The sequence below is a fragment of the Alexandromys fortis genome, unplaced genomic scaffold (assembly GCF_014885135.2).
Source record: "Alexandromys fortis isolate MF-2015 unplaced genomic scaffold, M_Fortis_MF-2015_v1.1 scaffold_124, whole genome shotgun sequence".
Classification (NCBI taxonomy): domain Eukaryota; kingdom Metazoa; phylum Chordata; class Mammalia; order Rodentia; family Cricetidae; genus Alexandromys; species Alexandromys fortis.
The window spans coordinates 2,630,508-2,646,027 of NW_026067995.1; the positions used below are offsets into that span (position 1 = coordinate 2,630,508).

At 40.1% G+C, this 15,520-nt stretch overlaps 1 protein-coding gene across 1 annotated transcript; it reads right to left on the bottom strand.

The window, feature by feature from the left end:
• Nucleotides 1–224: 224 nt before the first annotated feature.
• LOC126512420 (calcium-activated chloride channel regulator 3A-1-like) lies at nucleotides 225–15,299 on the bottom strand. The gene is made up of 14 exons (XM_050160203.1): nucleotides 15,141–15,299; nucleotides 13,180–13,320; nucleotides 12,834–12,981; nucleotides 12,376–12,484; nucleotides 10,643–10,820; nucleotides 8,412–8,639; nucleotides 6,351–6,584; nucleotides 5,825–6,002; nucleotides 4,692–4,792; nucleotides 4,107–4,331; nucleotides 3,520–3,790; nucleotides 2,820–2,987; nucleotides 2,039–2,275; nucleotides 225–569 (listed from the first exon to the last, which is right to left on the bottom strand). The coding sequence occupies exons 1-14, from the start codon at nucleotides 15,297–15,299 to the stop codon at nucleotides 238–240; spliced, it is 2,709 nt and encodes a 902-aa protein (XP_050016160.1). The 3' UTR covers nucleotides 225–237.
• Between the last annotated feature and the right edge of the window lie 221 nt (nucleotides 15,300–15,520).

Genomic DNA, 15,520 nt, shown 5'->3' on the forward strand with positions numbered 1-15,520 from the left:
TTTTCAATTTAATATTTGGAAAATGAGTTGTTCAATTTAACTCATCCTCTTCAAAGTTAGATTAAGGAAATATTCTGACTTATATACAGCAACTTAATTGATTTTTAATTGACCCAAATACAAGATTTACAATATTGAATGCTCACTTTCATGTTACAAAGAGTTGTACAGTAGATAATGAGGTTAGCAAATTAGTTCTAAATAAGGTTGAATTTTAGTTCTATTACAATTTCTAGTTTAAAATATGAATAAAGTTGCAACAAATACAAAAATTGTCAAACTGGGTACGGGCATTTTGGTACCCAGGTCAGGTACCTGTGGAGGAATGAATTTGACAGCCTGTGCAATGTTGGAGACCTCTGAGGTGAGATTGGCTTCGTTACTGGCCTGAATCACAATGTAGAACTTCATACCATTTTCTATTTTCAAAGTTTCTGGTTTGAATTCAAAATTTTCTTTTGAGCCAGCCTCTTTAGGTCTCAGACTAGCAGTATTCACTAAAGTAGCGTTCTTAAAATCTTCTTGGAGATCCCGAGAATGCTGACTCATTCTGATGATGTATCTTTGCACTGGAAAAGAGACAGAGACAGGTGTTCGTTAGAGTCAGGAGGACGGCTCTCTGCACTGCACTGCACCTGCGTAGGAGTTACCAGCCTTGCATGCCGAGCTTTAGTGATGGAGAGCCCAGGAACAGTTTGTGTCTGGGTATCCCATCTCACTGACTTTAAAGACAAGGATAGGAACAGTTATTTAAAAAATGTCCAGTCATAAAATCAGAGAAAAACTTAATTATCATTAACACCAGCTCTCCACCATGAGACCACGTTTCTTTTTAGAGAAACGTAGAACGAGCTGAACTCAGTTTTAAATTAGGACAAGGGACACACAATGTTCCTGTGCAGTAAAGACCGTGAGCATCTGTTGTGACTTTTTATTACGTTGAGAGAAGGCGTAATGGAGTGGGGGTGGGGCACCCGGTGAAAGACCAGCGGAGAGCAGCTGAGGGTGAGTCAAGGGCGCAGAAGTGATGAGCGCTAGTTACACGTGTGCTCGGGACCCGTTCCTGCCCCGACCGGCACCTTAAGTTTACCACTGCCATCTTTCTCACCTCCACTCTTAAAGTGGAAAACAGGACTTAGTCATTTGGTTTAGTCAACGAAAGTTTTGGCTGCTGGTATTCTGAAGTGAGATTTGTAAATGATAATGAGTGAATGGTGTTTGGAACACTTCAGTAAATAATTCACGGTGACTGGAACACAGCTGCTGGGAAGGGCAGGAGCAGCCTGCATGAGCACTGAATTCCACACCGAGTTTAGAAATCCAATAGAGAAATTTACATAAAATATCTTAAGAATTGTGATCTGTCTGTCTGTCTGTCTATCTGCTTCTATCTATCTATCTATCTATCTATCTATCTATCTATCTATCTATCTATCTATCATCTATCTATCTGTAACTAAAATTACAGTTTATCTCTAACATCTATCTATCTATCTATCTATCTATCTATCTATCTATCTATCTATCTATCTATCATCTATCTATCATCTATCTATCATCTGTCATCTATCTGTCTGAGGTTACTTGTTTACTTATGTGTATTTTTGTACTTAATTGATTTCTAAGAGTAGACTTTGTCCCAGAGAGCCCAATAGTGTTTGAAACTGAACAGTAATTGAATAAAATTGAGTAAAACCAGAAATGTTTAGAAAATTGCCTTTGTTTACAATAATAGAACCCAACAGAATGGTGTTACTTAGTCTCCTCATTTAATTTAAAAATAGTTCAAATTGAGAGAGACAATTTGATAAAAAAAAATCCAAAAAAAACCTTGAAAATTTAAAGTATTTAGACACAGATAATTTGGGTCAACTGGTATCCTTTGGGGTTTGGGTTTTTACATCTGAAAGTAGGTGAGCAATGGGCTGTTGTAGCCACTCCATAAATGTTACCCAGAATTAAAACTTTGGGGAAGTTTAAGCCAGTGAAAGACAATGAATTTCTTTTAGAACATTTTAAAACTCAACACCTAGCTCACCTTTTCCTTTGTCGAGGACCTCGCCAGGGGCCGTCCACGTAAGGTGGATGTGATCTCCTTCAAACTTGGCCTCCAGATCTGTGACTTTACTGGGTGGGAACACATGAGTGTGGTTGCCACCGGGAGGCGCTCCAGACACGGTAAACGACCCTCCAGAGGTTAGTCTGCTGAAGTCTTCCACTGGAGCATCTGTGGCTTCTAGAACCTCAGGTCTGGGTGGATTCAGTGTAATTTGACCTACACCCCGGCAACAACAACAACAACAACAACAACAAATGACTTTCTATATTTTCATGTCTGTTCTTGTAGGTTGATCTTGCAGCGACTCGGTGCTAATGTTGATTAACAGCCGACATTGAGAAGTAACAGTGTGTAGGGAAAGAAAAGCTCGTTTTAACATCACTTTGAATTGGACGAGGGAACATTACAATTCTAGATAAACTATATTTTAACCAATCTCTGTCTAATACTTGTCCATAAATCTTTTGAGGACACGAGTTGTGTTTTATCCATATTTGCAACTTCACCCTCTAGCACTGAGACGGCATCATAGAAGATGCTGGGTGAAGCTCAGAAACGTAAATGGAACGACAAGGTGGGTGTTAACAATTTGCAGAAATACAGTCTACGGGTCCACTGGACCTGAATTTGATTTTGAAGCATTCAGATGATTGATGACAAGGAATTATATCCTTGACTTTTCTGTAGTCGGTTATGTTTCTGATGCTTGTTGTGTTCTTTAGACCTAAACCACACATATTTCTGTTTGAGTGTTACTTACCATTTTCAATGTAGCCTTGTATATATAGAGACTTGTTCGGTTGTTTCAAATGTAGTTTAGTGATGTGTTTTCTTGCCTGGGCCTTGACTTTTAGGCTGTATCTCCCATTCCCACGGTACTCGGTGAAGTATCTTGAGTAGATACCATCGTTTTTGAGTGTATCAGCACCTTGGCATTGAAATTTAAGAATTAGTCATCTAGTAAGAACAATGACAGTTGTGACTGTGAGCACAGGTGATGTCGGTGATGTCACAGATAAGGGAGCACAGTTTCAGGTCCATGAGTCCTAGGGTCAGACCATTTTGCCTCCAAGCCTGTCTTGGCCACATGATAATCCCGCGTTTTTGGAATCATTCACAGTAGGATTCAGACCTTTTATGGTGCCCATTTGCTTAATAATAGCTGTTCTTTATTTCATATGAGAAACTTATCCAAAGAAGAAAATAGAAAGAAAACAAAGTGCATTAAGACGCCGACAATGGAGATGGAGAAAAATTGGGCTCAAGTTCCTTCCATGGGTAAAGTTAAACTGCAAGGGAACTTTAAAGATGGCAATGGTACTTACAGCCATGCAAAGGTTTAACACATTACAAGTAGACTTCGCGCACATTGAAATCCAGTTCTTAAGCATACAGAGGAAGCATTGAGGGGAGTGCAGCGAGAGAATTTTAAGTTCAGTGTCGCTGCCGGTTGCCATTACCTGCCCCGTTGTCCCACAGCTCCAGTGTGACTTGATGTCCATCTTCGGCTTCTATAACGGCCGTGACACTGGCTCCCAGAACAGGCAAGAAGCCTTGGCTGACTCGGGCATAAACAATCATCGGGCTAGGGTACCGCGCTGTGTCTTGACTCATGTGAGCAGTCGCGATGACTGGGAGCGTGGTGGGACTTTTTGCTCGAGTGGTCACGGTCACCGTTAGCAACTGAGATATGACATTCTTATTTGAGAGGCTGTAAGCCCAAGTACCTGTCTGGAAAAAAATTTTCTTTAAGAGCTTTGCTAATAATTTCCTGCTACTTGGGATGTACAATTATTTGGAAATTTGAACAAAATAAAAAAATTGGGGGGTACCGGAGATGGAACCCAGACTTCATGCTAAGCACGTATCTTATGATTTTAATATGATTGTTAAAAAAGAATGGGTAATATAGATTTGAATGCTTAGGTAGTATACTTAATTTTTAATGGGAAGTACTACTGCCATTGTTTTCATACTGACAACGTAACATGTCTATTTCTTAACACAAGGACGGGTTAATGAAACGCAGGGAAGAGAATAGACTTACTTCTGCGATGCCTGGTATTTGGAGTCGAGCAGATCGCATATTCAGCTCATCGTCTTGGAAATCTGAGGCTCTGTACGTTTTCCCTTTCGGATCTTGAAGAACGATTTCTGGCTTTTGTGCTGTCCAGGTGACCACAAAGAACGTGTCGTTGCCAACGGTGCTGTCCACCAGCACTGTACCATTTATCCGTCCCTTCCCTGCAATAGTCAAGGCTTTGCTCTCCAACTGTTAGAGAGATTAAAAAAAACAGACACGCTAAAACCTCAAATGTTGTTACTATGGAATTCTAAAATTTAGTTAGTTCAGTGTAATTTTAAGTTTCAAGAAAGTATTTCAGTTAAAATAATTAAATATATTTCAGTTAAATCATAGTTAAGGAATAAATTAAATTATTAAAATTACAAAGAGTAAAAACAATCTTGTAAGGAATAAAGGACTGTAGGAGCCACGGAAAAGCAACTTCGGTAGGGAAGTGCTTTCGCCGTACAATGGGACTGCTCTTAAGGAAGAGGTGTTAGAGAATAGTTAATAATTAGGATGATGGGCGTTCACTGCAACAGTAAGAAGACAAAGGGTTTTGCTGACCTGCAGAGCCTGCTGGGCGATGTTGCCACTCCTAGATGAAATCCCACTGAAAGCATCCATAAGGCCGTTTATGTCTTCATTGGCATAAAAGCGAAGCCCTCCTAAAGGGGAGTTTTAAATGGGAAAACCCCATTTACTTTGTGCGGCCATTGACCTATTTAACAATCTATCTAAGATACTTAGCTATACTCCACAAAAGATTACTTTTCCAGATCCTCAGCGTTGTAGTGTCCCAGGCAGAATTCTAAAATTACTAAAACCTTGCTCAAAAGAAGTGTGATAAGAACAGAGGGAAATTTAAAGTATTGAAACATTTTTCTAATTGATCGTCAGTCACCAGAAGGAAGTGCATGCTATCTTAGCAAAGTCCAAATAAAAGACCACAGAAATGAAATTTAAGCCCAGTTTTTAGAAGTTAATGACTGTTTTTTTTAGTTGGATCGAAACCACATCAGTGATAATTCAATACTGACGGTTTAGAATGAAGTAAAGATTGATAAAGATAGATAATGGAGACATTAAGGAAGAGGGAGGTTACTTGCATGTAAGAAGCTAAGAAAAAGTAGGTTGCCGAGGAGAAACGATTGCTTAGAATATGATATTCATTACATACTTGTAGAACTAATAACTATCAGCAAACCCACCAGCAAGATTACTGAAGTAGCCTGCACAAGGCTTAGAGTTCGTTAGGACCTGTCTGAAACACTCCACGATGGGGTGAGTTCTGAATGGGGACCCAGTCAGGACTCTTAGGCAAATCATTTCTAGCCCCTAGGTTTCCCTTTGCGCTTCCTTAGAATTGGGATGTCCAAACATTTGTTGTGGGCTCGAATGTGATTTTAAACTGAGAAATAGTCGTGGATGCAGTTGAGAAACCATAGAGAAATAAGGTTCTGATTAGCGGTATTGGTTGAAATCAGGGGAAGAATGAACGATGACAGCGGATAATGGAGAACGCGAGAAGTCCGCAATGGAAGAGTGGAAGGGAGGAGAAAAGAACCCATGTGGGAGGAAGCAAAGATTAATTTTGAGACGGATTTTTTTTTTGAGCAGTTTTCAGTGTATTGGAAAGAACATGTGTGGCAGAAGAGACTACAGACGATTGCCAGTCCAAACTCTATTCTGAAGTGTACCGGTCATGGTTGACAGAGTCTCCAGTTCTTTGGCAGCGGAAGGCCCCAGAGCGATGGTGTGGATGACGGCACCACTGTGTTTGACCTCCTCAAAGCAGGACCTTATTTGACCATCTTCCCCATCCGTCAGCAATATGATCTCAGAACCGGAAGTCGTCTGGTTACTGGAGGTAATTGCCTGAACGGGGAAAAGCCGCATTACTAATCACAGGAAAATGATTTCTGAATAAATGAAAAGCAAGAAGAAACTGCGGTTTAGTCCTGGGAGAGTCGTTAGGCTTCTGCTTTAGAGTGAGCAGAAGAGACTTTTGTGTCATCATTCCAAGCCGCAGGCTTGGTTTACCCAGTCTTCCCGCCGGACACAGAGGTGCCGCAGAGAGCAGGAAAGGGTGCCGCTTTCTTCTCACAGATGACTGTTTTGATCAGGTTAGAATGTTATTAAATGAGGAGCCCAGGAACTCACGACCCGTGCTGAAAGTTAAAAGTAGTCAATGGCAAGTGATAGTAATTAATTTTCTTTTTTAACCTCGAATCCTTTTCTGAGCCCGTTGCAAATTGAAGTTCCACCACTAGCCTCTCGAGGCAGGTTTGCGCTGATCTCTAGATAGGAGCTCTCATTGATCATTCTTATGAGATTATTTTGGATTGTAGCAGTGCTATCAAATGTGACCATGCCAACCAAGGATTCCTTTTCAATAATTTGAATTAAATACAACTCTGCTGCTTGGTTCATTCGGATGAGACGAGTGCCGTTGTTTCCCTGTAAGAAGAGAAAAGATACACGAGTCTGGAGTCTCTCAACACCTTGTCAGATCGGTGACACACAAAAGTCACCAAGGATCTTGATAATAATTCATTGGTGTATTTTAAAGTTTAGCTTCTTCATTTCATTAAAAAATAAAATCTAAGAAAAAAATCGTTTGGAGTTTTGACAGCGGTTAAGAATTCCCACCCGCATCTGAAGAGAAACAGAGGAGGAAGAATGGGTTGGGAGAAGGGAGGAGAGGATGGAGGAGAAAGAAACCTTGGTTGGGATATAAAAACAAGAAGGTGAAGAAATAAAAACTCAACAGAAAAGAGTCCTTCTGTTCTTGCAGAGGATCTGGGTTCTGCTACCAGAGCCCAGATGTGGCTCACACGGACTGTACCTCTACTTCCAGAGGATCAAATCCTCTTTTGGCCTCTGCAGACACAAGACACAGTGGCTCACATACACATATACACATAAACACATATACACATATATACAGTGGCTCACACACATATACACATAAACTCATACATATACACAGTGGCTCACATACACATATACACAGTGGCTCACACAAACATATACACATGAACACATATACACAGTGGCTCACACACATATACACACAAATACATATACACAGTGGCTCACACACATATACATATGAAATAAAATAAATAAACCTTAAAGCCACTAGTTATTTATAAAACTCTTGCATTTTTATCTAACAATCTATTAGATAATTAGCTGAATAAAATATTTTTAAAAAATGTATGTTTTAATAAATACCAAGAAGAAAAACATCAAAGATGTCCAACTATAGGGACTTGATTAAATTATATTATATATATGACATATCATTAAATATGATGTATCTTTTTATCTTTTGCCATTTTCCTTTTATTGAAAATAAATTATTCTCCCATAAAATAATCCTGATTATAGTTTCCCCTCCCTCTACTCCTCCCAGTTCCTCCCCACCTTCTCTCTCCTCTGGATCCACTCCCTTTCTGTCTCTCATTAGAAAAGTACAGGCTTCTAAGAGATAACAACCGTACATGACAAAATAAAATATAATAGGATGAAGAGAACTAAGATATTAAAGTTGGACATGGCAACCCCACAGGAGGAAAAGAGTCCCAAGAGCAGGCTCAAGAGGCTCAGTCATTCTCACTGTCAGGAGCCCCATAAAAACACTAAGCTAACCGCTATGTCTTATGTGCAGAGGACCTTGTGCAGACCCAAGCAGGCCCTGTGCTTGCCGCTTAGCAAGTATGACATATGATTAAAATCTTTCATGGAATCATTTTTACATGGGGAGTTTTAAATGCATGTTATAGAAACATACAAAATATAATTGCATTATTTGAAGAAAAAGGTAAACATTAAGAATAAGAAAAGAATGAAGTGATATGTTTGATGGTGTAATCATGGATAATTTCCTTTTTTTTTTCCCCATTCCTTACTTTTTTTCTGAGATGAGATCTTGCTAGGTTGCCCAGGTTGGCTTAAAACCAACAGACACAGAGACGTTTCTGTTTCAGCCTCCTGAGTAGCTAAGATTAAGTAGGCACCATTTCACTTGACTTCATTTGTGTGTGTGCGCGCGCGTGCAATTAAACTTTTTTTAGTTAGAGCTAAAAGTTATGAGATAAAATTATCCATAATCTTATAACCTCCCTCTAATCATCATTTTTATCTCACTGCTTCATTGGCATAAACATATACGTGTTAGTTTATTAAAAGTAAACTAAAATTAAATGATATTTATATTTTAAAAATATTTATATTTAACTTAAATACTTAATTTAAGGAATCCAATAGAAAGTGTCTTACAGCACTCATGCTTCCAGATTTGTCCAGCACCAAGCAGACCACTCGCTGTTTGGACTTCAGCAATGAAAATGTAGGTGGAGGCGGTGCTTCTCCTCCTCCCACGGGAGAGGCATTCCGGAAGTCAGCAGACTCCGCGATTACGTCCCACGTGCTTCTGCGGTTGCACATTTTATTTTGGAGGTTTGGGGCTTCCTTATTGTGGGTTTTTTCTGTGCAAAATTCAACCACCTGAAAAAAAAATCAATGAATGCACAATATTGTAAAAACTTGTAAGGGATCACCTTCTTTTCCAGGTATGAAGTTAGCTGCCGCATGCATCGTGAACAGGATTTGTCTGTCTCCTGATGAGAATCACTCTGTAATCGATTATTTGGACACCCATCTTATGTGCTTGGAGTGGAAGTGGGCAATACCATCACTATGTGCAGCTAACGCTTTTTGGAGATTTCAAAGTTAGGCCGTCAGTGAAGAATGGCGGCTGCTCATGTGATTGAGTTCCTTGTTTCCTCACCTAAACTTTTGTGGATCTCCCATCCTGAATGAAATTTAAGGGAAGAGTATCATGGCTCCCGGTAACTTCTGTACCCTAAAAGCGGCATAGGAGAGATGGCTGGTTTTTTTATTTTATTATATTTTATTTTAATTTTTTCTATGACCCACATCTCCATAGTTAGCCCAGAAACTTGAGGACAGGCTCTAGAGATCGAGCTTGTTATTATTAGTCCTGATATAAACAATACCCTTCAGAGATAATAAAAGCGTAAGAGATGTAGACATTTCTCTGAGAGAATAATCTCATTTAATAATTCTGCCAGCGGAAGTTTTTATTACTATAAACCCTGAAAGTCCTCTAGGTTTTAAAAACCTGGAGGAAGAAGGAAGCGCATCCATATAAACAAGCACAGTGTCTAGAAAGGGAACATCCTACAGTAAGGTCGCAGAAACTGCTTCTAATAGTCATTTCATTACTTTCGTCCCCAAACACCACACCTGTAAATTTAAGCTCAGATACAGACTTGTGGGCATAAATATATGTGCGTTAGTTTAAACATCTAAATACACATTTACATCGTGAGAGTGTTTGTTTCTGGCATGGCTCAGATTAAAATCTCCCAAATGGAGTTGCATTGGATGGGGGGAAAATGTACTTGCGAACAAAGCAGTGCTTCGCCTTACTTCCGGGTGTGCTCACACGCTGTCTGTCAATCTGGCCCCTCTTCCCCTGCCACGACCATTGTCTGAATCAAGTCCCTCATCTGCCTATGGCTGTGGCGTCCCAGCCCGCGTCCCTGCCTCACTCAGCCTCATCTCATCGCATCCTTGCCTCTGCATCGTATCCATTCCTGGGAGAATTGAGCAGTGGGCTCTTTATTCTCTCTCTTTTTTTTTTCTTTCTTTTTTTTTTTTTTTTCTTTTTTTGGTTTTTCGAGACAGGGTTTCTCTGTGGTTTTGGAGCCTGTCCTGGAACTAGCTCTTGTAGACCAGGCTGGTCTTCTTCATTCTTCTAAAGCTGAGAAAAACCTTACCTTTGTAAGTGCCCGATTGTAGGCTCCGCCCCATTTCCCGCCTCCTGCTGGGCATGCATTCCCTGCTTCTGTAGAACTTCTTTCCTTCTCTAGACTGTGCCAGAAACCTTCACCTGAATTCCCATTCACCCTAATGGTAATTTTGCATAAATCAGGAAAAAGAAATTCTATTGGAGGTTCCCATCTCCCTAAAATTTTCTAATGAGCATTAGAATCTTCAGTGACTACGACGGAAATGTTCAGACGGTTTTCAACTTGTACAGTTGTACGGACCAGCTCTGCCTTGTCCTACTTTTGTCAGTCTGTCTCACTGCATAGACAACCTTCACCAAGGCAGGAAATGCAAATGGTCTACAACAAAGATAAGAATTTTTAAAAGACTCAAAGAATTCAATGGCAAAAATTGCCCAGCAATAACATGATTAATAATCATGAGATGATCCAAATGGGAATTTTTCAAGAAATACATGGAATGGCTGGTAGGTATATGAAAAGGTGTGCATGGTCAGTAACCGTCAGGTAAGTGCAAATGAAAGCCACAGTAAGGTAAAGCCTCACTCCTGCCAGATGGCTGAAATAATAAGAGACTTTAGAGAATGCTGGACAGGGTAAGAGATGTATATTCAAAGAAGAGGAGACCAGTGTGTTGCAGAGATAACCGACATGCACGTTAGTCCCAGTGGTCAAAATATAGACTCAACTTACAGAATCAAGACTTTGCATGAACATTATGGAGTCCTTGGCAGTCTGGGATTTGTCTGGGATAAATGTACATTTGGGTTCAAGCAGTCCTGTCTTTGAATCTTGCCGGCATTGCCTTGCTATACAGCTGTGTCCCCGACATTCCTGGACCACGTTTCTGCCAGAAATGCCAGTGGAGCATCTATGGTAAAAGAATTGGGTTACTTTTGTGGGGCTAGCCATTGAACCCAGGGTCTGTGCATCTAGGCAAGCTCTCTAGCTACAAAGCTATACCCTCAGCCCCAGTTTTGATGAGCCCCATCCTGTTTTTAAGTTGAACCTGGGGGAGTCAGCAATAAAGACCAATGTTCCAAAACCCTTTTTTTCCCCCAGTGGCAACGCTGCTTGATCATGTACAAACATTTCTTTGACAAAAGTAGGCACAATGATCGCCTGCACATACCCCTGACTTTAGTCAAAACTGTATTTTCACTGCACACTCTTAAGCATCCATTGGCTTCCTGGTATGTTCAATAAATCTATTTTCTCTGTGGTTATGGGATAAGACAGTAATTTCAAACTTACATGGATATCATAAAGATTAAATTAGTTACGGATTACAGGGGATTTTTTTTTAGTGAGGAAAGAAAGTCAAAATATATTTAAAATCTTAAATTTCCAAGTATAAAATATATGGTTTTAAATATATAGCAATTTGTAGCAATCAGTTAGTTGATTATAAAAGAATTGGAAGAACAATGCATCAAACCATTGGGTTTCACGATAAAGATAATTGTTATATCCCTGTCAGAGGTTAGGGTAGAATATGAAAAGGATTCTGAAAACTTTTTTATATGTATAATTTCTTCCTATTCATACCTCATGACATTAGCTGGTTACATGCATTTGTTTGTACTGCAAGGACAAAGGAGGTTTTAATGCCTTTCAAGAGAGGTGACTCTAGGGTTGGCCCTGAAGCTTAGATTACTCATGGTGAGGCTCAGAGTTTCTGTGCCCAGTATAGGGAATTCAGAAATGTGGGCTTAGAGCCTTGCTTTCACCAATGTTTATCTTTTTATGACTGATCACAAGGAAATGCATTCATGTTTAGTGTTTTAAATACTCATCATTTGTTAATCCGTTGATAGTTTTGACTTTGTTAGAGAATTACAAAAACAAAACAAAACATTATCCACAGTCTGAAGGATCTTCAACTCTACTGGGAAAAAACAAAACTCCTTGTCAGCTAAGGCTGGTTAATAGACGCCTGCGAGAGGCGCATGCGTACTCTCTGGGAACTCTCTTCCAGGCCTCTAACCTCAAACGGGAGGAGCAGAAAGATCAAGAGGAGAAATAATTAAGGTTGAATAGGCACTGTCTAGGCAAGGGGTAGTTTTGTGGCGTGACAGTCGGGGTAAGAGGCCGCGCTGAGAGCAGCCCAGCCTGGGTACAAGACTCCAGGCAGCTCGGCACACTGCACACCGCAAAGGGAACAGTATTAGACATTTCTCTATTGCCTGATCTAACTGACATTCTCTCATAGCGATATTTCCTCCAGACACCGATTCCTATTGTTCTCAACATTTCTTCAATGTTCTACGTGTTTGCTCCCTTTAATTTAAAACTCAAATTGAACACTTTACCATACACAGGGCTTGAGTACATCAAACCCCAGAATTGTACTCAAACTACCCAACACAGACAGTTGAAGCCATAGGCAAAAAGGTGTAGAATCAGTTTAGGTTACGCTGTGATACCTTGTTGCTTCAAGAACATTCTTTCCGGACATGTAGAAGGGCCGGTCTGTGTTATATTCATCAAATACTCCCCACTGGAGATGGGCCCACTCATGGACAAAGACTCTGCCTGAGAGAGAAGATTGTCATCTGTAAAACTGTAGTTAAAATAACTTAAGTATGATTTCCACCTACTTTAAATTCCTTGCTCATCTGCTAACCTGAGCTGGAGAACTCTAAAAATCAATATAATTCCATTGCTCCAAAAAAAAAAAAAAAAAAAAAAAGATAAAATAGAATGAGACCAACAAATGACTCATTTAATTTTCAAATTTGTATATACAACAGGTTGACTATAACCAGTATATTTCTAAATGAAGGTATTGCTTAATGCTTGCTCTTTTTATAGTCCTGAAAATTAATAGCTGTTGTTTGCTTTTCCCCAGTGGAATTAAGAAGTATAAAATAGATATTTCTACCTCGGGGTCCATAGATACGTAAATTGTCAGCCAGTAGGAAGTTTGGAGTGAAGTGTATGTACTGTCCTCTGTCTCCACACTGTCCATATTGAAGCGTGTAGGGGTCATCTCCATATTTCAGATAAGGATCAGCAACTATGACATCTGCCTAAAATGCAGAACAAACCCAGTCAGATTTCTAGAGTGCTAGAAACGAGAGATTTTACAAACAAGGATCATCTCATTTATACCCATAAAAGTTATATTACTAGTTTTGTTCCCAACATGATTAGCATTTACCAAAATGTACAAACATTCATCTGTAAAAGGCACAGGAAGCAGGATAGGAGGGGGCTGTGGCACCTACTTTGTCATATGATTCTCGTTTTGGCATTAAGTACTCGGATTTTGACTTCCAGGTCATCGGGACCAAAATGCTTACATTCCTGAAATAAAATCTTCTTTTGCTGGCTTCAAACAGGTAAGTAGAGGCTTGGGTTATCATTTCCTGACAAAATTAAAAGTGCCTTGTGGTAACAATGTCACACAGCAAAATCAGCATTAACGTATGTACACAAACCAGAAGCAAATCAAAACTCCTTTCCCTCAAACAGAATAATTTTGCAAAGTCTCTTAAATCTGTGTTTCTTTTCTTGTGCCCAAATTCACGTGTGTTTTTGCCTGTCTACCCCTGAGGTCAGCAGTGTAGGCTGGAGATAAAAGTGAAGATGTTGGGTTAGTTACAGAGGTAATTAGAAGTCTGTGGGAGATGGTTGGAAAATGGTGTGGAGGGTTAAGAGTTTAATTTAGCAGTCAGCAATCTGTAGCCTACAGAGGAAGGGAAGAGTTGCCAAAGAGGATCATGGCCAATGTCCCTGGCTCCTAGAGCTGACCAGGACAGCAGATTTGCATTGCACTTGGCGTCCTCAGCTGGACATTCAGAAATCATTGAATTCTTGCTTCAACTTGGAGTACCAATGAATAATAACTAGGAATCTGGTTGTTCTCCTCATACTGCTGCCTCTGTTGGCTTGGATAAGATTATAAAAGTCCTCCTGGGAAACGGTGAGAAAGGAAATGCTATCAATCAAATGCTGCACTCCCTCTTTTGTGCAGTTTTGACAAACGAGCATGAGATCTCTGTCATGTTATTAGCAGGTGGGGCTGGTGCAGATGCAAATGGTGAACATCTTTATGAGGAACAGCAATGAATCCAATGCATTGCCACCAGCAGAGAGCTACTGAAGATGCTTCTCCCGCTCTAGAAAACTGCCACGAATGCCCAAGAGGCAGAGGGTAACACCTCTCTACACTTAGCCTGTGATGAGGACCGAGTGGAAGAAGCAAGGTGGCTGGTGACCCAAGGAGCAAGGACATACACGGGTGATGAAGAAAAGACACCCCTGCAAGTGGTCAAAGGCGGCCTGGGTTAGTACTCCAGCAGGCGGTGGACAGTTGGGTGACTTGGATTTACTCCTCTTATGTTTTGTTGGCTCTAGTGTCCTGGGAATCAATGTATTGTGTACAGAATGTCTTTTCCGGATGATGAAGTTTGCTCACATCTGAATCTTATACCTTTAAGGCCCCAGCTACATGAATTGAGAATTTAAAGTTTGGCCGATTGTTAAACTTGATGTTGACTTTGTTTTTAATGAACACACTGTGCATAGAGAAGAGGCAGCTGAAAATAAGTGCAATGAACCTTTCTGATTAACATCAAGTGTAATAACAGACAAACTCTCACCAGGTGGTAAAAAATATGAAGGGCTGATTGGTTTCAGTTTTGTCACTTATTTTATGACTATGCATCTCTAAATTTCTCATTTGCATAAGAGTTCGAATCCTTGTGCCTCACCACATCTTGGTGATACCAAGAGCATCTAAGAATAGAGTACACATGCTACCTGCTGATACCGTTTATTACAAGTAGAAACACACTGACTTCTAACGTGTCGAAGGTTCTCTTTAAAGTATGCCAGGTAAGGATTTTAGGTTTTCTAAAGTTGGGCTTGTAGGAGCAACTGGAGAAATGCATAAGACTGCAGCTGCTGGGTTTAAGAGTATATTTGCTATATAGACTTTGTAAAAGCAGCATCATTAAGATAAAATATGAGAACATTTTTCCACTTGCTCTAAATCTATTACCTTAAATAGTTAATGATTTACTTAGGGTTTGGACACTGATTTTAATGTATAATAAAAATATAAAGCTAAGCAGATGCTTTCTTGACTATAGGTAATATTGCAGACATGATAAACACGGGCAAAGCGGCTTTAGTAAAAAGAATTGCTGACATGCAAATATGCAGCTAATACAACCCTTCTTACCTTTATGCTTTGGATGAGTCTTTCATCTTCTCGTACACTGGGGTTAATTGCAATGACCACTCCCTCGTACCCATTGTTGCTGAGATGGACCAAGGAGCTTTGCGTCTCCTGCAGGAGATGCAGGCTGAGGAGCAGAAGGACCTTCGGACCTGGCACCATGTTTGCACATGCTAAGTGAGGTGGCCGCGCAAGGAGGGTATTTATGTGTCTGCTCCACTCAGGAATTTGGATGGCGACCAGAATATTTGCATGGGTAGAGTGAAATACTCCTATTTCTTGTTGACCTTCCTTGTTGTATTCATTTACAGACGTCGCTGCTGAATGTCAGTGGGGATTATGGTAGGTACATTCATTGTACTTTGGAAGACAGCTAAGGCAAC